The following is a 16,720-nucleotide window of genomic DNA, read 5'->3' as shown; positions in this document are numbered from 1 at the left end:
GCGTTGGGCTCTATGCTGACCGCTCCGAGCCTGGAGCCTGCTTCGGATTCTGTGTCTCCTTCTCTCTCTACCCCTTGCCGGCGCTCTCTCTCTCTCTCTCTCTCTCTCTCTCACTCTCACTCTCACTCTCACTCTCTCTCTCAAAAATAAATAAACATTAGAAAATAATAAAAAATATGAGAGAAAGGACTGAACAAAGTGCACCTGCACAAGTAACAGCAGCAGGGGCAAACCCTAAACAAAAGGACAATGCTGAGGACAGGAGAGAGACTTTTTGTTAAAGTTATGTTCTCCATAAGAAGATCAAAGAAAGAATGGGCTCTGTTCTGATGCCTCGGGCACAAAGAACTTAGGACAGTGGTCCCCAAACTGCTGGCTATAAGTGAATTTTAAGGTATCAGGGAAATCAGGTGAGTTGCTAGCAAACTAGAAGTGAACCGTTTTTGTGTTTGTTTGTTTTTTCCCCAGATGGCAAAGAAAGTTAGATGGGTTCCATAAAATTTAGTCTGTTGAGGCTGGGGCCAACCTTATGATGGTTTGTGGGAGGCCAGAAGATCAAGTAGGGATTGTGTTAAGAATGAGTTACATTGGGGTGCCTGGGTGGCTTAGTTAAGCGTCCAACTCTTGATTTTGGCCCATAGTTTCTGAGTTCAAGCCCCACATCGGGTTCTGTGCTCTCTCAGTGCAGAGTCTGCTTTGGACCTTTGTTTCCCTCTCCCTCTGCCCCTCTCTTGCTTGCAGACTCTCACTCTCTCAAAAATTAAAAACAAAAAAAATATAGTGAGTTACATCAGCTTGACCTCCTGTGTCTGGCTGGGAATGCGTCAGTGGAATAGACCTGGTAAATGCACACTTCTGTGAGGCATTGCACAAACCCTGCTTGGGGAGTCTTGTGGATGAACTGGAGGAGTATAGGATGGATGCTAAGATGGGCATATTGGTACCCCCATGATAATAGCATCTATAGACCATCTCTAGGAAGGTTTATTGTAGAGGGTGAGAGTCCTCTGCCTTTACTCTTCCTACCAATTGAGCATTTTATTTTTATTTTTTTAATGTTTATTCATTTTTGAGACAGAGACAGAGTGTGAATAGGGAACCGTTAGTGAGAGACGGAGACAGAATCAGGCTCCAGGCTCTGAGCTGTCAGCACAGAGCCCGACATGGGGCTGGAACCCACGAACTGTGAGATCATGACCTGAGCCGAAGTCGGACCCTAAACTGACTGAGCCACCTAGGCGCCCCTAATTGAGCATTTTTAATGTGTAATGTGGATGCTGATCTAGAAAATCATAAAGCAGTGATGACATGAAGCCAAAGAAAAATCAACTCGACCAGCCGGCATTGGGATCTATAAACCTACACAGACTTGAGCAATAGCTAGGTTCTCAGAAAAGGGGTAAAAGAGGTAAGAACCTGAGTGGTGGAAAATCGCTAAAGGTAGGGAAGGAAACACTTCAAGAGGGAGGCAAGCAGTTTGAGGACAGGAGCACGCCTGTGATTTAAGCAGGAAGAGGGCCCTGGGGCCGTGAGGAAGAGCCCTGTCCCTCATCAGTCTTGGGGACAAAGCTGGTCTGCCTGGAGGCCACTTGTGCAGGGGGAGGGGAGGGAATGAATGCGATGATGAAATCAGGCAGCAAGTTTAGACTCCTCATTTGAGAGGTGTAACAATTGAGGGAAGCTTCTATAAGAGAGACAAGCAGGTCTGAAAACCAGCAAGGCCAGTGGCCTTAAGGACTAAACGTTCTGGGAAAGAGTGGCCAATAAGGTGAGCATGCCAGAAGAGTGCGGAGCCGCTGGGCTTTTGTTGTTAGCCATCAATGTCACGTGGGCCTTAACTAGGTCACCATTGGGTGTTTTCTGTTCTCCCAGTTTGGTTCATTTCTTACGGATCAAACACCTGGTAAAGGAGCAGCAGTGGGGGAAGTGAACTCACATTTGTTGGATGCCTCCCGTGTGCCAGGCCCCGTGCCAGGTGCTTCACCTAAGGCTCACCTGGTTAACCCCTCGAGGTAACCTGATGAGATAGACCCTCATTCTACAAAAGTGAAAGGCAGTCTGTAGCTGCCTGCACGCTTCGACAGCATCATGCCTATGCCCGTCGTGGCTTAGTCGCCCATAACAGGCTGACCTCCCTCTCTGGGGACGTAAATGCCGATCTTTTACCTTGGGGGATTGCTTTTAGCTCTATCCTTGATTAACTGGCCATCCTTCCTTCCGGCCTGGGGCTCTTGGTCAGAGGATTAGATAATTTTTCTGTTAATTGCCCCCATGCTAATGAATTCCCAGCTAAATCTTCCCCTTTCCTTAGTATTGCTTTTATCCATACCTACCTTTCCTCCTCTCATGCCTACACGTTCTAAATCTGTACCCCCTTTTGTTTCGCTGCTATGTCTTTTGAGAGGGCAACCTTACCTACTTTACAAAGATCAAGACCATTGGAAAGATCTCTGTTAACTTGTTGTTGCTCATCTAGGGTCTACCTGAACCCCCGATACATGCTTTGTGCTTAGCTAACCCTATCCCCAACCCCCATCCCCTGCTGGGGCCTCCAATTCCAGCTCCTTTCCTCCCTCTTAATTCTTGCCACCCAGCAGGTATGCTAAGTATTTAAAGTACCAAAAGACTCTGAGACTTCTCAGATGAAAAAGCACGAACAAATTGAATGTGGACTGTCCTTGTTTAGCACCTTCCAACGGTGGCAAATTCACAACAGGAGATAGAGCTGGCCTGTGACGCCTAGTAGCTCAGGCCAGTCAGGCGTGAATCCTCTACCCTTGTCAGGCACATGTGCTAAGCCAGCAGGGGGTTTGGAACCCAGTGGCACACAGAACAAAGGCCACGTCAGAGCCCGGTGTCTCCACTAGGACTGCAGTTGAGAACACAGACGGCAGGTATGGCCCCAGCCCATTGGTAAGTGGCCCATCAGGGTGCAGGGACCAGTAACAATGAAGCTGGGTAGAGATCTGAGGTCCAGGGCACTTAGGCCCAGAAAGGCCACCCTGACTTCACAACCCAATCCTCTCATCTTGGTAGGAAAATGCTATAAGACAGATGACCCTGGAGGAAGACAGCCTGGGCTGTCTGGGACAATTCAGGTGAGCTAGCTCAAAGGGTGAGTGGCTGGGAGGCCCCAGGCCTGCTGACGATGGCGAGGACTGCCCTGCAGCTCTGAGTCCAAATGGCATCACCAGACAGGAGGGCGGGCACCTTCGCCCAGCATCCTTTCAGCCCCGAGCTGCCGCTCAGACCCCGTTTCCCTTCTACACTGGAGAAGGGGATGTACAAAACAAGGTATGAGATGGGAGTTTTTCTTCTTAGACCCCGCTGTCACTAGTGGGGATGGGCAATTTCTTCCCAGCGTGCCTGGGCAGTCCCCACAGTGCCAGTGGCTGACCCCAGTACCAGATGCTGGTGTTTAGAATATCAGTAAAGGTGGGCAGGGAGGCCTGACAGGTTCATTGGCTGCCACCCTGTCCACCCAGGTCTCTGTTCCACTCTGTTGTGATGTTTCCTTAAGTCCGCATCCCTGCCCCATGGGCTGCTCATAGTTTCCCTCAGCCTTTCCAGTTTCTGGCTGCCACAAGCAGCAGTGTCGTGAGCTGTGTTACCCAGGCGTGTGGCAGTCTCTTCTCCATTCCCACCTTCAGGCAAGGGGTCCGGAGGTGTCTGCTTGACATCACCTAGACTCGTGCCGCCCCTTCCTCTTGACCCACACAGAACTAGCCACTCACTACTCCCTGGAAACCCCATGGTTTTCAGGATGGTGACACTCACAGACTGTCATGGTTACGTGTGTGCCTCTACACGGTGACTAAATGTCTAGGGAGTAGAAAAGGGAGATCCCAGCAGACCTGTGGGCGACAGGGGTTCAGAACTGAGTAGGCATGAATTCCAGGGGCTGCAGCTTTTCAAAGTGGCCATATAAGGGCCAAGATGTTCTCTAGGCTACAGAGGAAGTCTGGTTTGGAATGGTAAGTGAAGGAGTAAGGTCTGGTATGGGCGTGAGGGAGAGTTTAGAGTTGGGGACGTACCAGCATGTGCGAGCGTGGTATATGCCACACATCACCGCGTGGGTGTTGGTGTGTTTGGGGGGTGGGAGAGGGGCAGCTATACCTGGGCGTGTGTAAGAGGGGTCGTGTCTGTGCGCCTGTCTCTGCTGCTGCCACCTGGCCGGGTGCCTCATTGGTGTGCAAGGATGCCCCCACCGCACCCCCACTGCGTGGCACAGAGGAGCTGCTGGGGGTTTGCTCAGACTGCAGGACCACCCCGTAGAGGGGGCGGGTTCAGGAAAAATACCAGGTCTTTTGGTTCCCGTGAAGAAAGTGGGCGGTCACCTCTGGGTCGCCCCCTGCAGCTCGCCCCCTGCATGCTTCCTTCTCTCTGGGCCGCTCTCCTGGGGAGCTTTGTGTCTGAGAGCTGACTGACCCTGAGTGCTCTTTTCTCCTCTCTCTTCCTTCCTGCAGTCGGTTCTGAATGTGATCAGTGAGCTGCAGGAGCAGATGTGTAGGCTGCAGCTGGACATCCACAGGCAGATTCAAGAGCGCCTCTTACTCAGTAGGGGCTGCCCTGAGGAGGTGGCGGCTGGTGACGGCGCAGCCGAGCCCTCGCCCTGCAGCCAGGACTGTGCCTGTTGGGAGGGGTCACCTGTAGGAACCACACTTAAGTATATCAGAGCATGCGTGTGGGGGCATTTCACTGGTGGAGGGGCTGGGCTTTCACCTAACCACAAGTGAGTGCAGTGGCTTAACACGGCTCTATTGTTACTTCCGGGCAGAGCTTGGGACTGGTGCACTCCCCTCAGGGTCTGAGCTGAGCTCTGCCACCCTCAGAGAGCAGGGTCTGAGCGGGTGAGGCCAACCCTTGGCCAGGTGGTGGCACCGGCCTTCCTCAGGGCTGGGAATGAGGTGTGTCAGGTGCCCTGAGGGACGGGCATTCATGCAAAAGGAAGCCTCAGGATTCCCCTTCCCAGGTGTGACTCAGGCGCTGATTCTCCTCCTGGGCTGGGAGATTAAATGAAGTTTTATCTCGTGTGATTTTTATTTTCTTTTTTAAAGAAAAAATAGCATCATGAGAGAATCCTTTCAAGTTTATTTTTAAGGAAGTTAATCCCTAGTGAGAAAATAGAACACCAGTTTCCTTTTGCTATGACAGTTAGGTCATCATCTGAATTTCTAGGAAAAATTCCCCACCTGATCGCATTAGAGGGATTTCATGACCTCTGGACCCTATGGGGTATACCTGACTGGTGTTCTGGACTTGTCCCCTCATCCTGGTGGGGCCGGGGCCTGCGTGACCTGACTGGACCTGGTGATGGCAGTTGCACAGAGAGGAGTCTGTGCCTCTGAGACCTCCTCTCGAAGAGGACTTGGAAGCCTGAAGGAAGGTCAAGGTCATAGTAGCTGTGAACATTACAGAGGGTCCGCCTCAGCTCTGTGGGAAATTATCACAACCCATACTCAACCGTGGAACATGCTGAAACTCTACCCAGAATCAGACATTAGAGGGGGAGCTTGGAGGCAGGTGGGGGTTGAGGTGGGGAGATTTCCTCCTACATTAAATGATAAGGGGGAGAAATGAGAGCCCAGAGGTAAATGTGGATTTGAATAGAGAAGTCCTGGGAGTGCCCCATGTTGAGTGGGTCAATCCAGAAAGACGTCTAAAAGAGGCTAATGTTTGTACCAGTGTTTATAGCCGATGATGGGCAACACAGACAACCTTGAAAGAGGAGGATGTGCCAAAGGTCATCAGAGCCTGGCCGTCATCATGCTCTGTGTCTCCATGGTGGCAGCCTCTCAGGCAGGGCCGGAAACATTCTCAGAAAACCATCCTGGGTCGGCTGGAAGTCCCACCAGGCCTTAAAATCTAATGCTGCAGGTCATGGGTACAATGACCTTAGCTTCGAAGACATTTTTAAAAAGAGGCATCAATAAATGTTTACCTTGGCTGTAAGAAAATCTTAGTGGATTACCCTACAAAGTTCAAGTGTAAGCAGTGGAACTTTCTGGCAGACTATCTCAGAACACAAAGAGCTCCAGGTCAGTTAAGCGATGAACTGAATTTCACGTGTTCGTTCATTGGGAAATAATACATACCTACCATGTGCCAGTGGTGAGCAAAGCACGTTCGGAGTTACCCAAACCCCTCCTGGAGTTCACACAGGAGGAGAACCAGCCATTAGCGATCAGACCAGTAAGTATCTAATTGCCGGTGACGTAGGAGAGATACAGGGTGCCACACAAGAAAGGATATACTCTGCCACACCCGAATATGGTGTACAGGTTGGGATAGCTTTGCTGAGGAGGCCTGAGGAAGGATCGGTGGGAATTCACCTGGCAGACTGCTCCAGACAAGAGGGAGCGGTGTGTGTAAAGGCCCAAGTAGACGAGGAACTAAAAAGTATCCAGTTTGGTTGGTGCATCACTGGGGGGAGAGAGTAATCCAAGAGGCAGGCAGGGCACCGGGTCAGGCCAGGCAGTGCTGGTGAGAGCATATGAGTTTTGAGGAGCAGAGGAGCACCAGGATCAGATTTATCCTTTAATTGTGTTGTTCCCCTGGATGCCGCGGGGGACAGTGGCTTTAAGAAGGGCAAGACGACAGACGAGCAACCCCTAGAGAGACTGCCCGGCCTGTTGGCATGAACTGCTAGATCAGAGTAGTGGTGGTTGAGTTGGAGAGAAAGGAGAGATCCATTTCCTTGGAGATAGACTTAACAAGCCTTGGGGGTAGATTGCATCTGTCGGGGAGAGGGAGATGCCAAGGATGGACCCCAGGTTTCTGGCACAGGGAGGTAGGTGGATGGAGCTGCCATTTAGTGAGGTTGGAATGTCTAAAAGGGGGAATTAAGTGTTCCACTTGGGCCATGACAGTCGTGAGATGCCTGCCTAGAGGTGTTAGGTCGGGAATCTGTGGGGATCTGGAGTTCAGAAGTCTGGAAGTGATCACATACACATTAATTTTTCTGATACGAGCCAGTTGGCAGGACCAATTATCCATCAAAGGAAACCTGGTTTGGGACAAGGGTGCTCAGTGGTGTCGTCTTTGCTGAAAGAGTAGTTTAGGGAGCAAGGTCCCTGTAGTTGGAAGAAACAAACCTGACTTCCAACTCACCCCGGGCAAGTTGGTCAACCATCCCTTCCTCACTCAGCAACTTTCAGTGGCTCCCTACTGCCAAAGAATGGCCTCAGAGCTCTTTGTATTTTCATCCAAAGCCTTTCTGGTAGGGCTGCACCTTACTTTCTGGCCTTACCTCCCACTCATGCCACCTGTCCTCTGCCCTAGCCCAACAGACTGTCTCCCTTTGTGCCTCCTGCATCCACCCTCTGCCGGTCTGCCTTCTCATTCCCTCCTTTCTTCAAGCCGACCCCCGCCCCTGGCCCAGAGCACTCTGCATTTGGCATTTGTTATCTTAGTGTTTTCTGTCCTGCTGGCTGCCCCTTCTTCTCTGGAGCCTTCCAGGATCACACACCCCTCTTGGGGTTCCTTGCCCCACGCCCCAGCACAAAGAGGTGCGTCCACCTAGCCTGCTTCCTGCTACTTTGTCTGTAAGAAGCTGCTTCATTTTTGTATCTCTGTTCCTCTGGCTCCCAAGTCCTATTTGTCCTGCACCTCCACATTTGTGCATGATTTGGGCACACCCCACAGAGGACATGGATGTCAGAAAGGGGCAGGCAGAACTAGTTCTAAAGAAAAAAAAAACAAAGTTTTCTCTTCGTATGCCTGCAAGCCCTGGCTTCTGTTTTCGAATGGCCCACAGCTTTTCCTGAAACAGGACCATGTTTAAGGATTTGAGCTGCAGTGTTGAACATGACCCTGGATCTCTTGCCCCTGGTATCCCCTGCATGAGCCTAACCAGGGTTATCCAGGGAACATCATGCTCTGTAACCATCAGAACTTTGTTTTTGTCCCTTATCCTTCTAGGAGTTACTGCAAGAGCTCAGGCACCTCAAAATCAAGGTAGAAGAGTTGGAGAATGAACGGAATCAGTATGAGTGGAAGCTGAAGGCCACTAAGGTAAAAGGCAGTTCTAATATTTATGGAGAGGTGCTGAGGCCCGGTGGGGAGGGTCTGTGTTCAAGCTCCGGATCTGAGCTGGAGAAGTGCAGATTGACCCTACTGTGTGCACACGCAATAGTGCGCAGATTGTGCAAGTAGATAGCTTTGATCTGGGAAGGCTCTTCTCCTAGGGAAAGCCCCCTGCGATCATGCACTGCTGGAATAGCTGAGCTCCTTCGTCTTGCTGTGTCCTGTGGCACCCCTAGGCTGACATGGGACCAGTAAGGGGCTGTGAGCAAGTGAGAAGTCTTAAGGCAGATGAACGTCGATGTTACCTCGGCTGCATCACTTTAAATTTAGCGGTCCCTTTTAATAACTAGTTGGTTTAAATAGGCATGCTGTATTTTAGCATTGAATGCACTCCACTGCTTTGTTGTTTTAACTAAACCTTGTTTCTATTGAAGTGGGGAGTTCAGCAGCCTGGGCTGGGGAAGGAATAGCCCTGGAGGAGCATTCTTGCCTGCGGGAGCCCGGCCCAGGCAGCCCCCTGAAAGCACACCTGCTATTTGACTAAGGCCTCTGTAGCGCCACCCAGAGGTGTTAACTAGATTTTCATTTTTATTTCTTACTAGGGTTTTAAAAAGTACTTAAGAGTTTTCCTAATTTCTGGTTATACTTGTATTTTTTTCTGTAAGTTAACTTTTAATGATTATGAAAACAATACTCATCACAGAGAATCTTTAAACCATAAAAAAATGGATAAAAGTCACTCTTATACCACCTAGGAGCTACCACTATTAATATTTCCTTCTAGGAATTTCTCTTTTGGGGGAATCTCGCTCGCTCTTTCTCCAATTTCTAGTGTTGATAATTTATATGCAATTTATGTCATGCTCTTAAAACTCTGAACATGATATTGATATCTGTATAATTGCTTGTATAAAATGATTTTCTTAACCGTTTTACCAACGAGGAAGCCGAGGTACAGAGCAGTTCAGTAACTTTCCCGAGATCTTACCAAGTCAGCACCAACCTAGGCAATCCCAGCACATTTGTCTCCAGCCCTGTTTCTATCTAAGTGCACCCTTGTGTGTACTGTGCTGTACCTGTTCCAGCAGCAGTGATTTTCTCAAATAGCTCAGAGCCTTCTGTCACAGAATTCCACTCAGGCGAGTCCTGTCTTGGGGAAGCCTTTGAAGTTGTACAACCATGTATTATAAAACCAAACAACTCTTTTTAGGTCACCTGAGCTCTTTGCCTTAGCATAGAGACCTTTGAGATACTACAGGTTACTCAGTAACTATTGGGTAAGGGCATCTCCCATGTGCCAGAATGCATCAAGCTCTTTGCCCACATTTTCTCATTTGATCCGTAAAAATAACCTAGTGAGGTCTGTTGATTTATTATCCCCATTTCAGTGGCTAGAAAACCAAAGCCCAAGGTGGCCAAGGTGAGGTCCAGACCTGGATCTGTGTCATTCCAAAATCCATGCTCTTTTTCTTATAAAATCCTGATTCCCTGCAAGTAAAAGCCTGTACTACTCTTGAAAGTTCTTTAGTCTTCTGCATAAAGCTTGTCAGCCCCTGAAGGCAACTCATCTTCCAGGGCAGCAATCAGGGGTGATCCCTGGGTTTAACGAAGCTGAGTACTTGCAGGGAGCTGGAGCACCCCTCTGCCTGGCACCAGCCCGCACACCTTTGCCTCAGACCTCTGGCCACACAGCTCCAGCCTCTGTGGCCATGGCAGTGGCATCCTTTGCCCTCGTGGTCAGGTGGAGGGCTTGTAGCCTGTTGCAGACTTCCCAGCTATGGGCGCAGGTACTATGCTAAGCACAGCAGAGCACCTGTCATTTCTGGCCTATTCTCTGGAAATTGACACCTGGCAGCTGGGACTCAGCCACTTAGTTGTTGGGGTTTTTTTTAATTTTTTAAAATTATTTTTATGTTTTATTTTTTGAGAGAGAGAAAGAGACAGTACATGATCAGGGGACAGGTAGAAAGAGAGGGAGACACAGAATCCGAAGCAGGCTCCAGACTCTGAGCTGTCAGCACAGAGCTCCACACGGGGCTCAAACTCATGAACCCGTGAGATTATGACCTGAGCCGAAGTTGGCGCTCAGCAGACTGAGCCACCCAGGCGCCCCTAGTCTACAGGGCTTTAAATAGATGATCTCACCCAGAGGCAGGCTTCAGAGACAGGGGACCTCATTGTGCTGGGCTCTGCCTCACCCATATCACTGAGATCCTCTGTGGGTCCCAGAGACCAGCATCAGGCATGCAGATTCCTAACAGACACCAGCTCTCACTCGGTCTGCAAAGAAAGGGAAAAATGGTCGTGGAAGGTCCAAGAAAAGTTAGGAGAAGATCTTCTAAGAATAGTATGGTCCTTGTAGAAATAAGAGGCATTTGGACCGAAAGGCTCAAGGCTAAGGTATTCAGAAGCCACCGAGGCTGTTAGTTGTAGGCCCGCAAGCACCGAGGCCCTGAGTGAGCTAGGGGACAGTGCTGCGTGGCTGTAGGTCTCAGCTAGCAGCTTGCCACTGCTGGGCTTGCTCTCTGGCCTCTCTGGGTAGATGCCACAGAGCAGAGGGGCAGGGCTCCATAGGGCACTTCAGAAGAAGGAGAGCCTACCCCTTGCTGCCTCTTTTTTTCTTTACATGGCCCTCTCTTTTCCCATTTGAGGGATGTTAGGGAAGGTTCTTTCAGAACGCCTAAGGTGGGCTCAGGGAGCTCTCGGCCCATAATAGTAGCCTTCATCTGTGCTGTTGATTCAGAAGCTGGCTCCCGAGCAGGTGGGGTTTGTGTCCTGGTCACTAAGTGGCCCTGTGACTTGGGCATCGCATCCTGCACTCTTCCTGGTGTCTCCCCGATAGCGACACACAGTGATGTTGCTTCCTCCCATGGGCTCCTGTGAGGATTGAGTGAGGTTGGACGTAAGAAATCAGTGAGCACTGGGTCAGAGGCAGAGTGGACACTCAGTCAGTGTGCCTGAAACTGAATGCAAGGCCTGTTGGCAGAGGAGCCACCAAGAGTCTCAGTGCTCATTTTCCGTTACTTGAAACTATTCGAAAGTTAGCTCTGGCGTCCCCATTCTATGACCTTGAGGAAAGAAGGGGGGATGTGATTGGGCTACCACATGGGGAGGGATGGCCAGAGTACAGGCCTTTGCTGTATGTTGGCTGGCTCCTGAGTTGGTCCTCACCCCCTTTCTTTGTCTGGTTTGATGCTCAGAGAACTACCTGGTTACCCTTAGGAAAGGAATAAGATGAGAGAAGCAAGAGTAGCAGCATTTATTGAGCCCTTACTGTGTAACAAGTATTAGGCTAAGTTGTCCGTGACCATTATCTTATTTAATCCTCCCCACAGCCCTTTGAGGTCAATGCTGTTTTCCCCATTTTAGAGATGAAGCAAGACTCAGAAGTTAACTCAGAAAGGTTAACTTGCCTAAGGTCCTCCAACTAGGAAATGAGGGAATCCAAGTTTGTTTGGCTCCAAAGCCAGTGTGGCCCCTGGGATGGGACCTACACGGTTCTGATCTTCTCACAAGCGTGGGAAGGCGTGGACAGTCACACCTACTGTTACATGTGAGATTTAACCTGCGGTGCTTAGTAGAGGTGTGTGAAGCACCTAGCACAACTGCCCGTGCATGTCTACGTATGAATGTATGTATCACATCTGTGGCTGTACTTACATACTTTATTTGCAAAAGTGTATCTGCTCAGCACATCTGAACGCTTGTATAGAGGTACATACGGGTGAGCGTGCATAGGTGCTCATATGGAGGCTGGGCAGAGGCCGTGGCTGTGCATGAAGAGAGTACATGAGGGAGGTACTCTTGGCTCACTCTTTGTCTACCTACCAGTAGTGATTTGATTGCCACTATGTTTCCTGTATGGGTGTGGATAAATGAAAGATGCATGCACTCGTTGCAATGATGTACATCTGTGCTGTTGCATGAATCCCCTGAGAGAAGGAAGTCCACATCCGGAAAGAGAATGTGCATCAGCAGCTCTCCCATTGAACACAGTCCCAGTGCCTCGGGCCTCAGGGGCGACTGGGCCTCAGAGGGCAGGGGAGGTAAGAGCCTGGTCAGGTAGAAGGATGCAGGTGACCAGCGGGAGCTGAGGGCAGGGCCAGATTGGCCAGGGAGAATGAGTTTAGTCTGAAGAGCCCCATGTGGTGGGGACAGCGGTAAGCACCTCTAACTGCTCACCTCTGGCGCCTCTGCCCCTGACTTCCCAGCATGTTCTGGGACCCACTCGTCCCGGGCTATGAATGACTTGAGGTACTTCATCACAGTCTGGTAGTCCCTCTGAGCTGGTGGGGATCCTCTGTTGCTCTTTCAGGCTGAGGTAGCCCAGCTGCAAGAGCAGGTGGCCCTGAAGGATGCAGAAATTGAGCGCCTGCACAGCCAGCTCTCCCGGACTGCAGCCCTACACAGCGACCACGCAGAAAAAGGTAACTGGCTTGACTGGGAGAGAGTTGCCCCTGGGCCCTCTGGGCATGTGTGTCTATGGATGATTATGTGTGTGCCTATGTGAGTAGGCTTACTGATGTGCACATATGTCCTGTGTGTGCAAACACGTCCAAGTGAACAGATACATGCGTGAGTGTGCGTGAAAGGGCCTAGAAAGCACAGTTCTACTGTGGAACCATTGCCATGAGCCCCTCCCCTGTCCAGAAGACTTCACCCTGAAGGCTTCTCTCACATGTAGTCTGATCATTAAGCTCTGGAGCTTTTCTTTGCACTTGACTGGAAGGACTTGTCTTTGTGTCATTCCCACAGGGGAGGCTTTATTTAGCAATCCATTCACTCCTTGAATGGATACCTGCTTGATACTCATACAAGGCCCCGAGGATACAGAAACAAATCCATTAGTTCTCATCTTTAGATCTCAACTTAAATGTTACCTCTCAGAAAGGCCTTTTCTGGCTACCTTACCTCAACCAGATGCCCCCAGTCCTATTTTTCTCTAGCTCAGCATTCTTTTTGTTTCCCTCATAGCACTTAAAACTCATCAGGGTTGCATTTGGGGAGGTCTCTGGGTAGATTGTTGTCCTCACTGTGGGGCAAGAATTGTGTCTGTCCTCTTTGAGACCATATCCACAGAACTTCACACAGCATTCAGCCATGGTAGGCTCCTAAGAAATACTGGGTAAGTGAAAGGATGGTGAATGGTCCCTCATCAGTTCCAAGTCTGCTGATTCAAAAGAGGATGAATCCTCAAATACTCTTATTAACACATATTTAATATTTAAGGCTATCCACCTTGTATTCAAAATGATCACATACCTTCCTCTTCCCATGAGGCTGCAGAATGATGCTGGAGGAGGTCCTGTAGCCCTATGGATTGGCCTTACTACCGGGTCCCCTCTCAGCCTCAGCACTGCTTAGCTTGGGTCCCTGGCTGGGGTGGGAAGCTATGCAGCATGAAACGGTGGCTTAAGCTGGAGAAGAAAATTAGTGACCAATATGTTCATGCCTCCCCTAGTCTTTCTCAGTGTCTTCTTAAGCCTTTGAGTGTGTCACCTACCTGCCATGGCTCAAGGTGGATGCTGGGGCCCCCTAACATATCCCAGACTCTCTGTGATGCTTAATCTGGACAGAGTGCTTTCTGTGCCTTGATCCTAGGCCAGGTAGCCTTCCCCCTCCACACTATGCTTCTCTGGAGTCCAGGCCTTCTGATCCATCATCCGGTAACTCTTGGAGCCGGTCCTTTGGTCATTTGCTGCTCAGGTTGGGTCCTGCCCAAAGCACTGAGGTTTGCCACTCTTCATATGAAGCTTACCACCCTCGTCCCACAGACGGGGCTGTGGGGTTGCTCTTCAGCTGCCAAGAGCCTAAGATAGTGAACGGGCACTCTGTATTGTCCTCTGAAAATGAATCCCTATGACTATTTACACAAGTCTACTCTTCCTATTCTTGTTGCAAATGGGATGCCTATATTTTGGTTCCCTTGTCTCCTGGACTTTTCTCATATAGACACCCCCTCTTCCTTTTGTAATAATCAGTTTAGGAATGGGGATAGGTCCTTGTTTTGAATATTCCACTATGTGCCACTCCCTAGACCTAAATATGTAGCAGACTGACCTCCAGCTCCCTTAGGCATTGGCCTTTGACCTCGTCCTTCAGACCAGTTTGGGAAGAAATCAAGAGCCCCTATTAGGTCCAGAGTGAGAGCAGGCCTTAGGTTGCCCACCACAGACTGACACAAGTGCCTGGGCCCATAGAGATATTCTGTGGGTTTCTGAAATAAGATAGTTTTCCTTAACTGTAGAATTTGTTTTAATATATTTATAGATGTGTCTAAATATTCTTTAGTCAATTCTGACTATAGCATTTTAAATTAAGCCAAGTACCCAGCTCTTTTACATAATCATTCTTTTCTTCATTCAGCTGTAGACTTTTTTTTTCTTTCTTATTTTAAATTCTCCTTTGCTACAATCCATGGGACTGTATTATTTTTCTCTAAAACTAGCTAGCAGCCCAGGTACATACCCACTCAAGTAATAATGTCTGTATTCTTCTGAGATGTTGGTTTTGAAAGGTTTTTGGGTTCTTTTGTGTCAACTTCGAGTAAATGGAATTTGTATTTTCCCCACTAATTTCTACAAAGAGAACATGAGAGATTGGGTTTGTGCATTCATTTAGTAATCCAACAAATATTTAATGAGAATGACTACACCAGACACCGTCATGGGCTCTTAAAGAAGTAAAGGAGCCCACATGCAATTCATTCACAAGGGAATTCTTAGCAGCTTAGCATGTGGGGATGGCTGTCTGTGTGTAAATAATTCTCCCTACACCTAAATTCTTTCAGACCAAGAAATTCAACGTCTGAAAATGGGGATGGAAACTTTGCTTGTTGCCAATGAAGATAAGGTAAGATGGTCCATCAAGGCAGCCCTATTCTTCCTCTGCTAACAGGCTGTTTCGTCCCTACTGGTCTCTGATATTCTGGGCAGGGTCATGCCCATCAGGCCAGTGACCCAGGGATGTGTCAGGAGAATGGCTTCTGCCTTTTGGAGACTGAGCCTCAGCCGTTTGTTTTTGGCTTTGATGCCTGGGGACTTTGCCTAAGCGAAATCTCCCAAATGCAGAATAAAGTCATGCCTGTTCGTGCTGGTGCAGGGGGAAAAAAAAATACCCCTGTGGTTACTGCCAAATGCCATAACTGCTGCTTAGACTCTTGGCAAAACTTGAGAGCAGTCCACCAATCTCCTATGCACACAATCTGGTGACAGACCCGTCACGGAGACACTAGGCAGCACGTGATGTGTTTACCCCACCGCCTTCCATTCTTCACATCTGATTGCCTGCGTAATCCTAGAGTGGCCACCTCTGTAATTATAGAGCACTTACCTGGGATGGCCATCACCTCTGAGGATCACAACCCTGCATTTTACAGATAAAGAAACTGACCTTCAAAGTGCTTGAGTAGTTTTGTCCAAGGTTCGTTAACAGTAGGTAGTGGAGCCAGGGTTCCCACCCAGGTCTGTCTAATGCCCAAATCTTCGTGGCCTCCCAAGTCCCCAGGCCTTTGCTGAAAGAACTGATCTCCTCTGGTAATTTCACCTGTTGTGCAAGGAATCTCGGGCTCCTAAGGAACAGGTTGAGGGTATTGGGGATAAATAGGACAGCTTTATTTTAATCTTTCTTTGTATGTAGCTCCAAAGGACAGCATTCGATCCAGGAGACAGATTCCAAAAGCTACCTCAGGAGGGTAGGGAGATAGTGCGTTTCCTGCCTCTGAAATGTTTAAGCCCCTCGAAGGCTGTGTCTGGAAGGGATTGTTTTACAGCTAGGGATTGGACTCCTAGCCTTTGGGTAGAGGCAAGAATGTTTGCAGCTGCCTAGGGGGCAGACCACTGGGAACCCAGGCTCTGTGGGAAGGAGGCTGGACACTGAACTTCCCGTCGAAGTGTCCCTTAGTTTCCACATAGCATCTCTTCTCAGTGTGCCCAGAATGTAGTCTGGGCCCCCAAATGAAATCCTCCATGGGGCCAGTGGTGGTGTTTACATATAGTTTGCTCTCCCACCGTGACAGGACCGTCGGATAGAGGAGCTCACAGGGCTGTTAAACCAGTATCGGAGGGTGAAGGAGATCGTGATGGCAACTCAAGGTGAGGGAAAGGAGGATTCTGCTGTTTTCTCCCAAAGGTATTCCATCAATTGTGTTAAATCCAGGGGCATTTTGCTAGAAGGTTATTAACCTTCATTTGGAGAAGATCCTCTGCTGGATAATGGAGCTGGTTAGACTGTCCTGGACAGTGGGAAACTGGCAGCTATTGGTTTCTAGAAACTATGTCTAATGATAGTCCAGAGCTCCTGTGGACTAAGCATATTATCAAGAAAATAGAGCCTTTAACGTGAGCCCTTAGGAATCCCCATCCTTGGGGATCTCCTGTGTGTTTTTCCAGGATACCTTTTAGAGGCAATGAATGCAGTCAAACCTGGACCAAAAACCAGTTCGATACCCTCATTGGGGATTAGAGCTTGTCCACCTCCGGACAGCTCCCCCAGCAGATTTCCAGGATACTTTGGGGGCCTTCTTTGAGTCTCTGGGTACCTGGGTTCCTGTAGGAAGTCACAGGGCAGGGAGGACTATCTGTGCTTCATATTTGCTGCACAGGCTGAACGTACCATGTGGGCAGTGTTAGTGTTCATGTGAGCGCAGTGGGGCCTGGGCCAGGCTGCCCGCCTTACTGTTCGTGTCATTGACCCG

The 16,720-nt window shown here is 49.3% G+C and overlaps 1 protein-coding gene across 12 annotated transcripts in view; it reads left to right on the top strand.

Annotated features, from left to right (window-relative positions):
• The window catches only part of PPFIBP2 (PPFIB scaffold protein 2), a 146,673-nt gene that overhangs the window by 100,530 nt on the left and 29,423 nt on the right, over positions 1-16,720 (top strand). For 8 of the 12 annotated variants that reach the window (XM_081790317.1, XM_060605894.3, XM_060605891.3 and 5 more), the window contains 5 exons: positions 4,467-4,649; positions 7,921-8,013; positions 12,341-12,452; positions 14,816-14,877; positions 16,043-16,118. In XM_081790317.1, coding sequence (XP_081646443.1) covers positions 4,467-4,649; positions 7,921-8,013; positions 12,341-12,452; positions 14,816-14,877; positions 16,043-16,118 — 526 coding nt within the window. The remainder of the gene's footprint in view (positions 1-4,466; positions 4,650-7,920; positions 8,014-12,340; positions 12,453-14,815; positions 14,878-16,042; positions 16,119-16,720) is intronic. The other 4 variants (XM_081790318.1, XM_060605896.3, XM_060605895.3 and 1 more) reach the window with 1 other exon arrangement.

The sequence above is a fragment of the Panthera onca genome, chromosome D1, assembly GCF_046562875.1.
Source record: "Panthera onca isolate mPanOnc1 chromosome D1, mPanOnc1 haplotype 2, whole genome shotgun sequence".
NCBI lineage: Eukaryota > Metazoa > Chordata > Mammalia > Carnivora > Felidae > Panthera > Panthera onca.
The sequence above is the reverse complement of the archived record's forward strand: the minus strand, read 5'-3'. Positions and strand labels throughout refer to the sequence as shown.